Raw genomic sequence first — 15,010 nt, forward strand, 5'->3', positions numbered from 1 at the left:
CAAGAGATGCAGGGCCTATTTATTTAAATAATTAGAAAAAAAAAGCCTCTTATTTTGATACACAACCAAGATAAGTGCAGGGCTGGGGGCTGCAGCCTGTAGCCGTGGATTTATCTGTGCTGAGTAGCACAATATGGCGGGACCCGACGCTAATTTTTTTATTCATTTATTTTTATACCATTATAGGTACGCAGACAGCATATGTGATTCCAACCAATCACAGAGGGTGGGGGGCGCGGTCTGACTGCAACCAATCAGAGACGACAGGATGGCCAGTGGGCGGGGGAAGCAGTGAATATGTATGAGGGTAATGAGTGGCCCCGGAAGTCGTGTGACAGCCACGCAGGAGACTCGGTAAGTATAACGCGCTTGCTCTAATCCCCCTAGTCCTTCTACCACCATTATAAGGCACAATATTCAGGTACCCATAGACTTATATGGGGGTCGGGCAGATATGCAGGATTAAACCAAACAATTTTTTTTGTTTTTTTTTTTAATGCGGTTGGACTTGCCAATCACGACTATCTGCGGGTACGCCCATCTCTAGACATTAGATGTCAGCTGTTGTCTAATAAGCTGGGTCTCAATTTCCAGCATGCTGCAAAGACTGACTATTAATCAGCAGTGTTAGTCTGTAGGTCGTGTGCACGGACCCCGGATGATCTTGAGGGTGATATATAATATAATCACTAGACGACAGCGCTCACCTCCAGGCAGAATAATTCTCTTAAAGGGCCCCATGCGGAGTGAGGCGCTGTGCTCACCTTGTGTTTATCTAGCAGGTCAGTGACCAGATCTCTGTCTCCCCCTAGTGGTGTCTCCTCAGAGAGCTGCGGCTCCGCTCTGTACAGCCAGTCCATGAGGGCCTGGAGGGCATCTGTAAACTTCCCGGAGAACAGGAGGGACTCCTCCAGCTTCTGCTGCCTGCGGGGGACATCACAGTCACATATAACGGGTGTAAGACAGCGCAGAGTGTAATATAACATATATGGGGGCGGCAAGGAGGGGGGCCGGGGCGCATTGCCCCAGGTCAGTCCTCCATTGTAGCCCTCCAACATCTGTGCTATAAGCAAATTAACCTGGGGGATTTCTTCAGACTTTATTATATATAATATATATAGTATATACTGCTCCGTGTCATCGTCTCCCAGCAACTCGATAATCTACTGTATACAAGGAGACGTTAACAAAATATAACCCCTAATGTTTGATTATGCCTTACATATACATTTCAATAATAAGAATGGTTCTGTATCTATTTAATATGAATGGTTCTGCATCTATATTGATTGAATGGTTCTGTGTATATATATAGTATAAATGGTTCTGTATCTATATAGTATTAATGGTTCTATATCTATATAATATGAATGGTTCTGTATCTATATTGATTGAATGGTTCTGTATCTATATAGTATAAATGGTTCTGTATCTATATAGTATAAATGGTTCGGTATCTATATAGTATAAATGGTTCTGTATCTATATAGTATAAATGGTTCTGTATCTATATAGTATAAATGGTTCTGTATCTATATAGTATAAATGGTTCTGTATCTATATAGTATAAATGGTTCTGTATCTATATAGTATAAATGGTTCTATATCGATATAGTATGAATGGTTCTGTACCTGTGAGGCAAATCCCGGGATATGAAGATGAATTATGACTCCAGTCATAGTCCCTCATCACTCCCTGGCAGTGCCCCCTCCCTTCTTTTCTCAGTGTTCCACTTACACCTTCATGGCCATGTCCTGTGATATGGAAATGAGGTGGTGTGGGAACAATGGACACAGGATGACTCCCTGCCGTCACCCTGTAACAAGAGCTGTATCTCATTAGCAAGGCTATGGAAATAGCCAGACAGAACGACTCCAGTAAAAAATGGTTCATATCTCGCAAGCCATATTTCCGATAAATATGGCAACCATAAAAATGGTGTCTCCGCATGTGGACGATGCCGGCACACCCTTTTTATGGGAGCAGGACATTGGGAAATGCCCCAGGCGTGATATCAGCCAATGGGGAACTGGCAGACAGGTCATGAGTCCCCTCGTTCTGTAGCTAAATTCATAACTGTCACAATGAGAGCATTGGCGTCCGCCTACGACGCTCCCAGGCAAAGTTATAGCCCATATTCCATGTTGGGATATTGTCCATAACTCAAGCCAGGGGTGGAGCAGTGCTCCCTGTGAGGTCACGAAGGTAGGAGGGGACCTGGATCTGCCCAGGTTGATAACCCTACTTCGGCCATTTTCCAAGGGTTCTTTCGCTGGGGGCACGTGCAGGAAACATCTGTGGGAGTTCCTAGAAACCTGGTCTACAGCGCCCCCCTGTGGCCAGACGCACAAGGTAACTGATTGAATTGCATACCTGTTGTAAACCATGCTTTATCTGTAACTGTACTCTGACATATGTATATTCTGTAGATTCCCTATTGTATATATTGTAGTTTCTAGTGTGCTTTAGGCTGATTAAATTATATAATTAATCTTGGGCTGTTCTGTTATCTCGATCTTGAATCCCACGTCTGTGTGTTCGGCTAATAGTTACCGTAAATCGGTTGGTGGCAGCGAATTGTGCCAAGGATTATTGTGGGGAGGCCAGTGAGATTCGGGGAGATTTTATATATTCCGCCCGCGGAGGTCGGGGGAATATATACCCTACTCTCACCGGGGACCCTTCAATAATCGGCATAAGTAGTATAGCGGCCTCCTTGCTTATGGTCGGGCAATTCCATAATTGGCCTGACTATAAGAGGGGCGCTAGAGAGCGCGTCACGTGCTCTGTCTGTCGGTCGGGAGGTATAAAGGAGGGGTGACCCCCACTTGTTACCCCCCGATTGTGACGTACTGGTAGCCAGCGCGGGGGATTTCTGAGTGACCCCCCCCGGTGGTTTGTGACATATTGGTGGCATAGCGGTGGGATCGAGATAATAGTGTGTGTGAGTGTGAGACCCATACTCCCAGACACTAAAGACTGCCTGCAGCAGCTGTGGCTGCTGGGGTCTTCAGACTAGCTCAACACTAGAGTGTCAGAGTGCAGATACTGTAAGGTGTGTGGAGGCATCAGGTGTCAGTTCTGTGTCAGTGACCAAAAGTCTGCAAGAATGGCTGATGGCACCAGGAGCAGAGCTATGCAACTGGCCAATGCTAAGGCAGGAGCCGAAGAGAGGGAGGACGGTGCTGTGGACAGCAATGAGGAGGTGGCCCACGAGTCCTCCAGGAGCTCGACGCCAGAAAACCGTTCTGCCGAGGACATTGCGCAACCTGGCACTGCTGGACAAGATGAGGAGGAGCTCACCCAAGGTTCCTCAACGAGCCAGATGCCAGCCCTCCGCTCTGAAAGGGACAGTGAATCACCAGGCTCCGCAGCGTGCCGCAGATCACCACGTGCCATTCCACCGAGCCTGGGAGGCTCGGATAGCCTTCTTCAAATGGCTATGGCCCTTCTCCAGGCTGGAGACCAGAAGGGCTACAAGGAACTCCTGGCAGAGCGCAGGGCAGAGCGGCACGCAGAGCGTGAGGCTGCGGAGCGAGAGCGGCAGGCAGCGCGTGAAGAGCGAGAGCGAGAGCGACAGGCAGACCGTGACTACCAGCTGCAGCTAGCTCAGCTCCGGCCCTCATCAGCCACATGTGACCTTCAAAACACCAAACTTCCAAAGGTCCGTGTTGAGGACTTCCCAGTGCTGGAGAAGGATGGAGACTTGGACTCTTTCTTGACTGCTTTTGAACGGACTTGCTTGCAGCACCATCTGGACAAGGACCAGTGGGCCAAATACCTGACCCCCCGTTTAAGGGGTAAGGCCCTGGATGTCCTTGGGGACTTGCCTGCTGAGGCAGATCAGGGCTACGACACCATCAAGCGGGCCCTGATCCAACAGTACAACCTCACTCCAGAGTCCTACCGCAAGAAGTTCCGGAGCCTACAGAAGGGACCAAAGGACTCCTGGGCTGACCACCGGCGGGCACTTGCCCGAGCTGCCGACCACTGGACCCAAGGCCTGCAGCTTTCCACCGGACCGGAGATCCTGGACTTGTTCATCACGGAGCAACTCTTGTGGAACTGCCCTGAGGATCTCCGCCAGTTCATCCGAGACCAGAAGCCAAAGGGGTCCACGGCTACAGCTGCCCTTGCCGATGACTACACCAACAACCGGGCCCCTGAGGCCAGGAGAGCGGCCACCAGCAGCACCTGGAGAGGGGGTAAGATGAATTCTGCGACTGCCCCACCTGCCCCTAGACTGCAGGGGGTGTCCCCCTCAACTCCCCTCTCCAGGCCCGTGGCAGAACCAAGACGGTGCCACCAGTGCAACCTACCTGGACACTTCAAGGCCATGTGCCCTCAGCGTCCCAAGGCCCCGGCTCCGTCCCCGTCCCCAGGGCCGCCCAAGGTGTATTGTGTGGGTGGGGGTGGTGGTAGGTCCCTGGACAGCTTCCAACCTGTCACCGTCGGCCGGTCTGTGACCATAGGACTGCGAGACAGCGCCTCGGAGGTGACTCTGGTGCGGCCTGAGATGGTGTCCCCCCAAGACTTGATCCCTGGAAAAACCCTCGCTGTCTCCGGGATTGGAGGCACTGACCCGGCGCTGCCTGTTGCTGACATTTATGTGGACTGGGGCGCAGGGCGAGGGGTGAGGGAGGTGGGGGTAACTGATCGGATCCCTGCAAACGTGCTACTTGGGACAGATTTGGGGCAGATAACCTCCCAGTTTGGGCCCCAACCAAGGGCTGAACCTTCAGCCCGTACTGACATGACTCCTAACAATGTTAATGTGTTATCTATGAATGATGTAAGGGAGGAAGGAGTGAACTCTGATATTTCTGCTTGCATAGACACCATAGACACACACACAGCTGCAGCTGTGACAGGGGAGGGGGTCAGAGAAAGGTGTGACAATGCCTCTACAAGTAACCAGCCTGTGAGCTGGGATCTGTTGCCCTCTGCAGGGATAAGCAGAGAGCAGGGTGCTGCAGGGGGAGGACCAGTGGGTGGGGTGGGGGCTACCACAGCAAATGTGGGGTCCCCAGAGATTTCACAGCGGGGTTCTGTTGCTGCAGGGGGGGAACAGGCAGGTGAGATTGGGGCCGGTCCAGGAGCGGAAGTGCTCCCAGGTAAGATCTCGGTGCATGGTTCCCCCACAACCGGGGTGTCAGGAAGCCAGGTAGGTCTGCCTGAACCGGCGACTTGGTCAGGAACGGAGGAGGAGCAGGCACGACCCACGGTCGCAGCGGCTGTGGCCGCTGTCACCCGCAGTGGGAGTGCTGGAAGCCAAGGGGCCTCCCGGAGGTCCGATAGCTCTTCCCCTTCTGACCAAGTGGCAGCCGAGTCAGGTGGAGGCCAGGACACAGGTCCCGGGGTACTGACTGAAGATGTGACAGTCTCGTCGATTCTGGCCACATCTAGTCAGGGGTTTCAGGCAGCGTTAGAAGCTGACGACAGCCTGAAAGCTCTTAAGGAGCAGGCGGCACAGCCTCCCTCGGACTCGGACCCGGAGCGAGTGGTCTGGGACCAAGGACGGCTGTACCGGGCCACGGTCCAGCAGGGTTCACCGGAGGCGTGGCCCAGGGACCGACAGTTGGTGGTACCCTATCCGTTCCGGACGGAGTTGTTGCGGATCGCACATGAGATTCCGATGGCCGGACACCTAGGGATCGCTAAGACCAAGGCCAGGTTAAACCAGCATTTCTACTGGCCAAAAATGGGGGCCGATGTGGCTGCCTACTGCCGTTCGTGTGAAACCTGTCAGAGAGTGGGGAAGGCGGGGCCACGCCCCAAAGCCCCACTGGTATCTCTGCCCATCATCGATGAGCCTTTCAGGAGGGTGGCTGTGGATCTGGTCGGCCCGCTGGCCATCCCCAGCAGCTCCGGGAAACGCTTCATACTGACGGTAGTGGACTATGCCACCCGGTACCCAGAAGCAGTGGCCTTGTCGTCCATTCGGGCTGACAAGGTGGCCACCGCATTGCTGGAGATTTTCTCCCGAGTGGGTTTTCCCCAGGAAATGCTCACTGACCGGGGGACCCAATTCATGTCCCAGCTGATGGAGGCCCTCTGTAAGCAAGTCCAGGTGCGACATCTGGTGGCCAGCCCGTACCATCCACAGACTAATGGCCTGTGCGAGCGGTTCAATGGCACCTTAAAGCAGATGCTTAAGATGTTGGTCGACTCCCATGGGCGTGACTGGGAGCGGTATCTCCCACACCTGTTATTTGCTTACCGGGAGGTTCCACAGGCCTCAACAGGATTCTCACCGTTTGAGCTCCTGTACGGGCGACGTGTGCGGGGCCCCCTGGCTCTGGTGAAAGAGGCTTGGGAAGGGGATTTGGCCACCCCTGGAGTGTCGGTTATCGAGTATGTCATGCGCTTCCGGGACAAAATGCAGGCCTTGACGCAACTGGTACACGACAATATGGCTCAAGCCCAGGCCGATCAGAAGCGTTGGTACGACCAGAACGCTTGTGAGAGGACCTACCAAGTGGGTCAAAAGGTGTGGGTACTGGTCCCCGTACCACAGGACAAGCTTCAGGCAGCCTGGGAAGGCCCATACCTCGTGTACCAGCAGCTCAACCCTGTGACGTACCTGGTCACCCTGGACCCTGCCCGTGGAAGGCGGAAGCCCTTCCATGTGAACATGATGAAGGCACATCATGAGCGGGAGGCATGTGCGCTCCCCGTGTGCAACCTGCCCGAGGAGGGAGAAGCGGAAACCCTCTTGGATATGCTAGCCCAGGTTAGGGCAGGCGGATCCATTGAGGATGTGGAGGTTGGCCACCAGCTCTTGGAGGACCAACGGTCCCAGCTGTGGGCCACCCTACACCCCTTCCGGGGGTTGTTTACCAACCAGCCCGGAAGGACTGACTTGGCTGTCCATCACGTGGACACTGGGGATCATCCCCCGATCCGGCGTTCAGCATATCGGGTCTCCCTGGAGGTGCAGCAACACATGCGCCAGGAGATTGACGAGATGCTGAAGCTGGGGGTGATCCAGGCATCCAACAGCGCTTGGGCCTCGCCTGTAGTCCTCGTCCCTAAGAAGGACCGAACCACTCGGTTCTGCGTGGACTACAGGGGGCTCAATGCGGTCACGGTCGCCGATGCGTACCCAATGCCACGCATCGATGACCTGCTCGATCAGTTGGCCGGGGCTCAGTACCTGACCATCATGGATCTGAGCCGGGGATATTGGCAGATCCCCCTGACTCGCAAGGCCAGGGAACGCTCTGCCTTTATTACCCCATTTGGACTGTACGAGTCCACGGTGATGCCATTCGGGATGAGGAATGCCCCTGCCACTTTCCAGCGGATGGTCAACACCCTGCTCAAGGGACTTGAAGGGTACGCGGCCGCGTACCTGGATGACATTGCCGTCTTCAGTCCCACCTGGGAGGACCACCTAGAGCATCTAGCACAGGTGCTCAGGCGGATCCACCGGGCAGGTTTGACCATCAAGCCGGGAAAGTGTCAGCTGGCCATGAGCGAGGTCCAGTACCTCGGTCACCGGGTAGGTGGGAGAACACTGAAGCCCGAGCCTGAGAAAGTGGAAGCCATCGCATCCTGGCCCACCCCCAGGACCAAGAAGCAGGTGATGTCCTTCTTGGGGACCGCTGGGTACTATAGGAGGTTTGTTCCATGCTATAGTAGCCTGGCAAAGCCCTTGACGGACCTCACCAAGAAGAAGCTGCCCTCTGCAGTCGATTGGACAATGGACTGCGAGACAGCCTTCCGGGCCCTAAAGGACGCCCTGTCCAGCCCGCCCGTGCTACAGGCAGCCGACTTCACGCGGCCGTTTGTAGTACAGACCGACGCCAGTGACTTCGGCCTCGGTGCGGTGCTCAGCCAGGTGGACTCTGCGAGCCAAGAGCACCCAGTCTTGTACCTGAGCAGGAAGCTGTTACCAAGGGAAGTTGCCTATTCCACGATGGAGAAGGAGTGCCTGGCCATAGTGTGGGCCCTGCAGCGTCTGCAACCCTATCTATACGGGCGCCACTTCATCGTGGAGACGGACCACAATCCCCTCAGCTGGTTGCACACCGTCTCTGGGACGAATGGGCGATTGTTGCGATGGAGCCTTGCGCTCCAGCAATACAACTTCACCATTCACCACAAAAGGGGCCGTGACCACGGTAACGCAGACGGGCTGTCCCGACAAGGAGAGGTCGCGGACGGGCGCACGGGGGAACACCGGAGTGTGCTGCCCCCTAGCGCCCTCAAAAGGGGGGAGGTGTGAGGCAAATCCCGGGATATGAAGATGAATTATGACTCCAGTCATAGTCCCTCATCACTCCCTGGCAGTGCCCCCTCCCTTCTTTTCTCAGTGTTCCACTTACACCTTCATGGCCATGTCCTGTGATATGGAAATGAGGTGGTGTGGGAACAATGGACACAGGATGACTCCCTGCCGTCACCCTGTAACAAGAGCTGTATCTCATTAGCAAGGCTATGGAAATAGCCAGACAGAACGACTCCAGTAAAAAATGGTTCATATCTCGCAAGCCATATTTCCGATAAATATGGCAACCATAAAAATGGTGTCTCCGCATGTGGACGATGCCGGCACCCCCTTTTTATGGGAGCAGGACATTGGGAAATGCCCCAGGCGTGATATCAGCCAATGGGGAACTGGCAGACAAGTCATGAGTCCCCTCGTTCTGTAGCTAAATTCATAACTGTCACAATGAGAGCATTGGCGTCCGCCTACGACGCTCCCAGGCAAAGTTATGGCCCATATTCCATGTTGGGATATTGTCCATAACTCAAGCCAGGGGTGGAGCAGTGCTCCCTGTGAGGTCACGAAGGTAGGAGGGGACCTGGATCTGCCCAGGTTGATAACCCTACTTCGGCCATTTTCCAAGGGTTCTTTCGCTGGGGGCACGTGCAGGAAACATCTGTGGGAGTTCCTAGAAACCTGGTCTACAGCGCCCCCCTGTGGCCAGACGCACAAGGTAACTGATTGAATTGCATACCTGTTGTAAACCATGCTTTATCTGTAACTGTACTCTGACATATGTATATTCTGTAGATTCCCTATTGTATATATTGTAGTTTCTAGTGTGCTTTAGGCTGATTAAATTATATAATTAATCTTGGGCTGTTCTGTTATCTCGATCTTGAATCCCACGTCTGTGTGTTCGGCTAATAGTTACCGTAAATCGGTTGGTGGCAGCGAATTGTGCCAAGGATTATTGTGGGGAGGCCAGTGAGATTCGGGGAGATTTTATATATTCCGCCCGCGGAGGTCGGGGGAATATATACCCTACTCTCACCGGGGACCCTTCAATAATCGGCATAAGTAGTATAGCGGCCTCCTTGCTTATGGTCGGGCAATTCCATAATTGGCCTGACTATAAGAGGGGCGCTAGAGAGCGCGTCACGTGCTCTGTCTGTCGGTCGGGAGGTATAAAGGAGGGGTGACCCCCACTTGTTACCCCCCGATTGTGACGTACTGGTAGCCAGCGCGGGGGATTTCTGAGTGACCCCCCCGGTGGTTTGTGACAGTTCTGTATCTATATAGTATAAATGGTTCTATATCGATATAGTATGAATGGTTCTGTACCTATATAGTATAAATGGTTCTATATATAGTAAGAATAGTTCTGTATCTATATAGAATAAATGGATCTATATACAGTAGTATAAATGGCTATATATCTATACAGTATGAATGGTTCTGTATCTATATAATATTAATGGTTCTATATATAGTATGAATAGTTCTGTATCTATATAGAATAAATGGTTCTATATCTATATAGTATGAATGGGTCTGTATCTATATAGTATTAATGGTTCTATATATAGTATGAATAGTTCTGTATCTATATAGAATAAATGGATCTATATACATTAGTATATAGTTGTACTGTTAATGATTGTTGTACGTATACCCTCTTTCACTTGTAAAGCGCCATGGAATAAATGGCGCTATAATAATTAATAATAATAATCTATATAGAATAAATGGATCTATATACAGTAGTATGAATGGTTCTATATCTATACAGTATGAATGGTTCTGTATCTATATAGAATTAACGGTTCTATATATAGTATGAATAGTTCTGTATCTATATAGAATAAATGGTTCTATATATATACATACAGTATGAATAGTTCTGTATCTATATAGAATAAATGGTTCGGTATCTATATAGTATAAATGGTTCTGTATCTACAGTATATAGTATCAATGGTTCTGTATCTATATAGAATTAATGGTTCTATATATAGTATGAATAGTTCTGTATCTATATAGAATAAATGGTTCTATATCTATATAGTATGAATGGTTCTGTATCTATATAGTATGAATGGTTCTGTATCTATATAGTATTAATGGTTCTATGAATAGTTCTGTATCTATATAGAATAAATGGATCTATATACAGTAGTATAAATGGTTATATATCTATACAGTATGAATGGTTCTGTATCTATATAATATTAATGGTTCTATATATAGTATGAATAGTTCTGTATCTATATAGAATAAATGGTTCTATATCTATATAGTATGAATGGGTCTGTATCTATATAGTATTAATGGTTCTATATATAGTATGAATAGTTCTGTATCTATATAGAATAAATGGATCTATATACATTAGTATATAGTTGTACTGTTAATGATTGTTGTACGTATACCCTCTTTCACTTGTAAAGCGCCATGGAATAAATGGCGCTATAATAATTAATAATAATAATCTATATAGAATAAATGGATCTATATACAGTAGTATGAATGGTTCTATATCTATACAGTATGAATGGTTCTGTATCTATATAGAATTAACGGTTCTATATATAGTATGAATAGTTCTGTATCTATATAGAATAAATGGTTCTATATATATACATACAGTATGAATAGTTCTGTATCTATATAGAATAAATGGTTCGGTATCTATATAGTATAAATGGTTCTGTATCTACAGTATATAGTATCAATGGTTCTATATCTATATAGTATAAATGGTTCTGTATCTATATAGAATTAATGGTTCTATATATAGTATGAATAGTTCTGTATCTATATAGAATAAATGGTTCTATATCTATATAGTATGAATGGTTCTGTATCTATATAGTATTAATGGTTCTATGAATAGTTCTGTATCTATATAGAATAAATGGATCTATATACAGTAGTATAAATGGTTATATATCTATACAGTATGAATGGTTCTGTATCTATATAATATTAATGGTTCTATATATAGTATGAATAGTTCTGTATCTATATAGAATAAATGGTTCTATATCTATATAGTATGAATGGTTCTGTATCTATATAGTATTAATGGTTCTATATATAGTATGAATAGTTCTGTATCTATATAGAATAAATGGTTCTATATATATACATACAGTATGAATAGTTCTGTATCTATATAGAATAAATGGTTCTGTATCTATATAGTATAAATGGTTCTGTATCTACAGTATATAGTATCAATGGTTCTATATCTATATAGTATAAATGGTTCTGTATCTATATAGTATTAATGGTTCTATATATAGTATGAATAGTTCTGTATCTATATAGAATAAATGGTTCTATATCTATATAGTATGAATGGTTCTGTATCTATATAGTATTAATGGTTCTATATATAGTATGAATAGTTCTGTATCTATATAGAATAAATGGATCTATATACAGTAGTATAAATGGTTATATATCTATACAGTATGAATGGTTCTGTATCTATATAATATTAATGGTTCTATATATAGTATGAATAGTTCTGTATCTATATAGAATAAATGGTTCTATATAGTATGAATGGTTTTGTATCTATATAGTATTAATGGTTCTATATATAGTATGAATAGTTCTGTATCTATATAGAATAAATGGTTCTATATCTATATAGTATGAATGTTCTGTATCTATATAGTATTAATGGTTCTATATATAGTATGAATAGTTCTGTATCTATATAGAATAAATGGTTCTATATCTATATAGTATGAATGGTTCTGTATCTATATAGTATTAATGGTTCTATATATAGTATGAATAGTTCTGTATCTATATAGAATAAATGGATCTATATATCCAGTAGTATAAATGGTTCTATATCTATACAGTATGAATGGTTCTGTATCTATATAGAGTGAATAGTTCTGTATCTATATAGAATAAATGGTTCTATATCTATATAGTATCAATGGTTCTGTATTTTTCATACTATAAAATGGTCATGTATATACTATGAGGAAAGTTCCTCTAACCACAAAAGCTCCACTATAATTATAGAACAAGAATAGGAGATAGTACACCCGCTAAGCAAAGGAACCAAAACTTGGGATAAAATAATAATTTTATTGATGTCAAGATAAAAAGTATGAAATAAAAAAGTACAGCAATAAGTACAAAAAGGGATCTGAGGAATTATACAGATATTGTGCGCCAGACCATCACGTATGAAGAACAAGCTTCATACATTTTCCATGTAACGAGATAATAAGGTGAGTAAAAAATAAAGTAACCAATAAATCTCCACACAATACAATATTCGGCATAAGAGGTTCCCTGTGTAACGCTAGGTGCTGCTACAAGACGGCTTCATATGACAAGCAGATAAATAATAATATAATAAGACGTGCACAAAATGCAGTGGTAAATATATACATTGCTCAGTGAAGTGCTAAGCGCTGCAACAAAGTTTCTTGGTCACTGAAAATCCATCACCAGTTATACACATCTATGCAAGTTGCACTACCATGTTGTGACCACAAGGTGGCAGTATTACTCTCTATAGACATAGCTCACTATGGGAGCTGTATTACATAATACTACCATTACGATCGAGATAGAGAATACGGGCACAACACAGTCAGTAATACAATGTATGTTTATTAACCAAAAATAAATGTAACGTGGTCAGAAGTAAAACTTACTCTGGGACAGGCAGAGTGATGAATAGACCTCGGATCCCTCCACTCCGACGTGACGTCCGTTTCACTTCCTGCTTCATCAGGAGACGTTTTTTATTTCATACATTTTATCTTGATATCAATAAAATTAATTTTATCTTAAGTTTTGGTTCCTTTCCTTAGGGAATGTACTATCTCCTATGCTTGTTCTATGGTTCTGTATTTGTATAGTATGAATGGTTCTGCATCTATGTAGTATTAATAGTTCTGTACCTATAGTATATTGGTTGAGTGATTCTGTATCTATATAGTATGAATGGCTCTGTATCTATAATGTATGAATGGTTTCAATATTTGTATATTATGAATGGTTCTGTATGTATATAGTATGAATGGTTCTGTATCTATAATGTATGAATGGTTCTGTATCTATATAGTATGAATGGTTCTGTATCTATAATGTATGAATAGTTCTGTATCTATAATGTATGAATGGTTCAGTATTTGTACAGTATGAATGGTTCTAGATCTATATTGTATGAATGGTTCGGTATCTATATTGTATGAATGGTTCTGTATCTATATAGTATGAATGGTTCTGTATCTATATAGCATGAATGGTTCTGTATCTATACTGTATGAATGGTTCAGTATTTGTATATTATGAATGGTTCTGTATCTATATAGCATGAATGGCTCTGTATCTATAATGTATGAATGGTTCAGTATTTGTATAGTATGAATGGTTCTAAATCTATATTGTATGAATGGTTCTGTATCTATATTGTAAGAATGGTTCTGTATCTATATTGTAAGAATGGTTCTGTATCTATATAGTATGAACGATTCTGTATCTATAAAGAGTGTGGCCCATAAGTATGGATACACCCTAATAAAAATGGAAGTGTTTGCTGATATCACCTTACCGTTTGTGGAATATTAGTACATGGGAGGGGCCAACATTTCAGGCTGGGTGACGCCCATGGCGGCCATCTGCAAAGCCGCCATTTTTAATTCAACTATGTGACACAACAAACACAGAGAATTGCACGAGAAAAACAATGTTGTGCTCATTTTTAACATAGCTTTATTCATTATCGACTTAGACACATTTGTGACATGAAACAACGACAGTAACCACTAAAGGATGTGCTCAAAGTGCTGCCCATTGTTTTGGATTGTCAACGCGATTCTCTTCTCCCGCTCCTGACACACCGAGAGCAATTCCTCAGAAGAAATGCTGCCACAGGCCTCCTGTATCCGCTGTCTCAGGTGCCCACATCCTGGATCTGCGGTATTGCTCCCTTCATTTTATAGACAATCATCTCAGCTTCTCATACATAAATGTGAGATGTATCCAGCAGATGATGAGTTCTGCAGATTCTTCTCATGTCTCTCCATGTACCCGAACCATCAGGCTTCCTCCAGCGACCTTGACAGTTCCTCCAATTTCTCGATCCGTTAGTCCCTTCTTCCCATTTCCCCATTAGAGCTGTCTATGGTCTTTCTTCTCATCGCTCCCGATCTCCCGTTTCCAATCTTCCACTTCTTGTTCTTCTTTGTAATCTGGAGCTGACGCTTCTTATGATGATATTGCAGTTGCGGCTTCTTCACCTTTTTTCGGGCCTCCATTCCAGACTTGTGTAACGCGCGTCGCTCGGTGCTTGTATGGACGTCTGTGATGTCACTATTATGGAGCAGACGAGCCGCCTCCACTGCCGGGTGCCACCAGAACTGATAGACCTTGTGATGAGCCGCCTCCACTGCCGGGTGCCACCAGAACTGATAGACCTTGTGATGAGCCGCCTCCACTGCCGGGTGTCACCAGAACTGATAGACCTTGTGATGAGCCGCCTCCACTGCCGGGTGCCACCAGAACTGATAGACCTTGTGATGAGCCGCCTCCACTCCCGGGTGCCACCAGAACTGATAGACCTTGTGATGAGCCGCCTCCACTGCCGGGTGCCACCAGAACTGATAGACCTTGTGATGAGCCGCCTCCACTGCCGGGTGTCACCAGAACTGATAGACCTTGTGATGAGCCGCCTCCACTGCCGGGTGTCACCAGAACTGATAGACCTTGTGATGAGCCGCCTCCACTGCCGGGTGCCACCAGAACTGATAGAC

General features: G+C 46.1%; 1 protein-coding gene across 3 annotated transcripts in view; it reads right to left on the reverse strand.

The window, feature by feature from the left end:
- The window catches only part of LOC142316948 (microtubule-actin cross-linking factor 1, isoforms 6/7-like), a 204,694-nt gene that overhangs the window by 24,770 nt on the left and 164,914 nt on the right, over nucleotides 1-15,010 (reverse strand). For all 3 annotated transcript variants that reach the window (XM_075352764.1, XM_075352765.1, XM_075352766.1), the window contains exon 27: nucleotides 765-924. In XM_075352764.1, coding sequence (XP_075208879.1) covers nucleotides 765-924 — 160 coding nt within the window. The remainder of the gene's footprint in view (nucleotides 1-764; nucleotides 925-15,010) is intronic.

The sequence above is a fragment of the Anomaloglossus baeobatrachus genome, chromosome 6 (genome assembly GCF_048569485.1).
Source record: "Anomaloglossus baeobatrachus isolate aAnoBae1 chromosome 6, aAnoBae1.hap1, whole genome shotgun sequence".
Lineage (NCBI taxonomy): Eukaryota > Metazoa > Chordata > Amphibia > Anura > Aromobatidae > Anomaloglossus > Anomaloglossus baeobatrachus.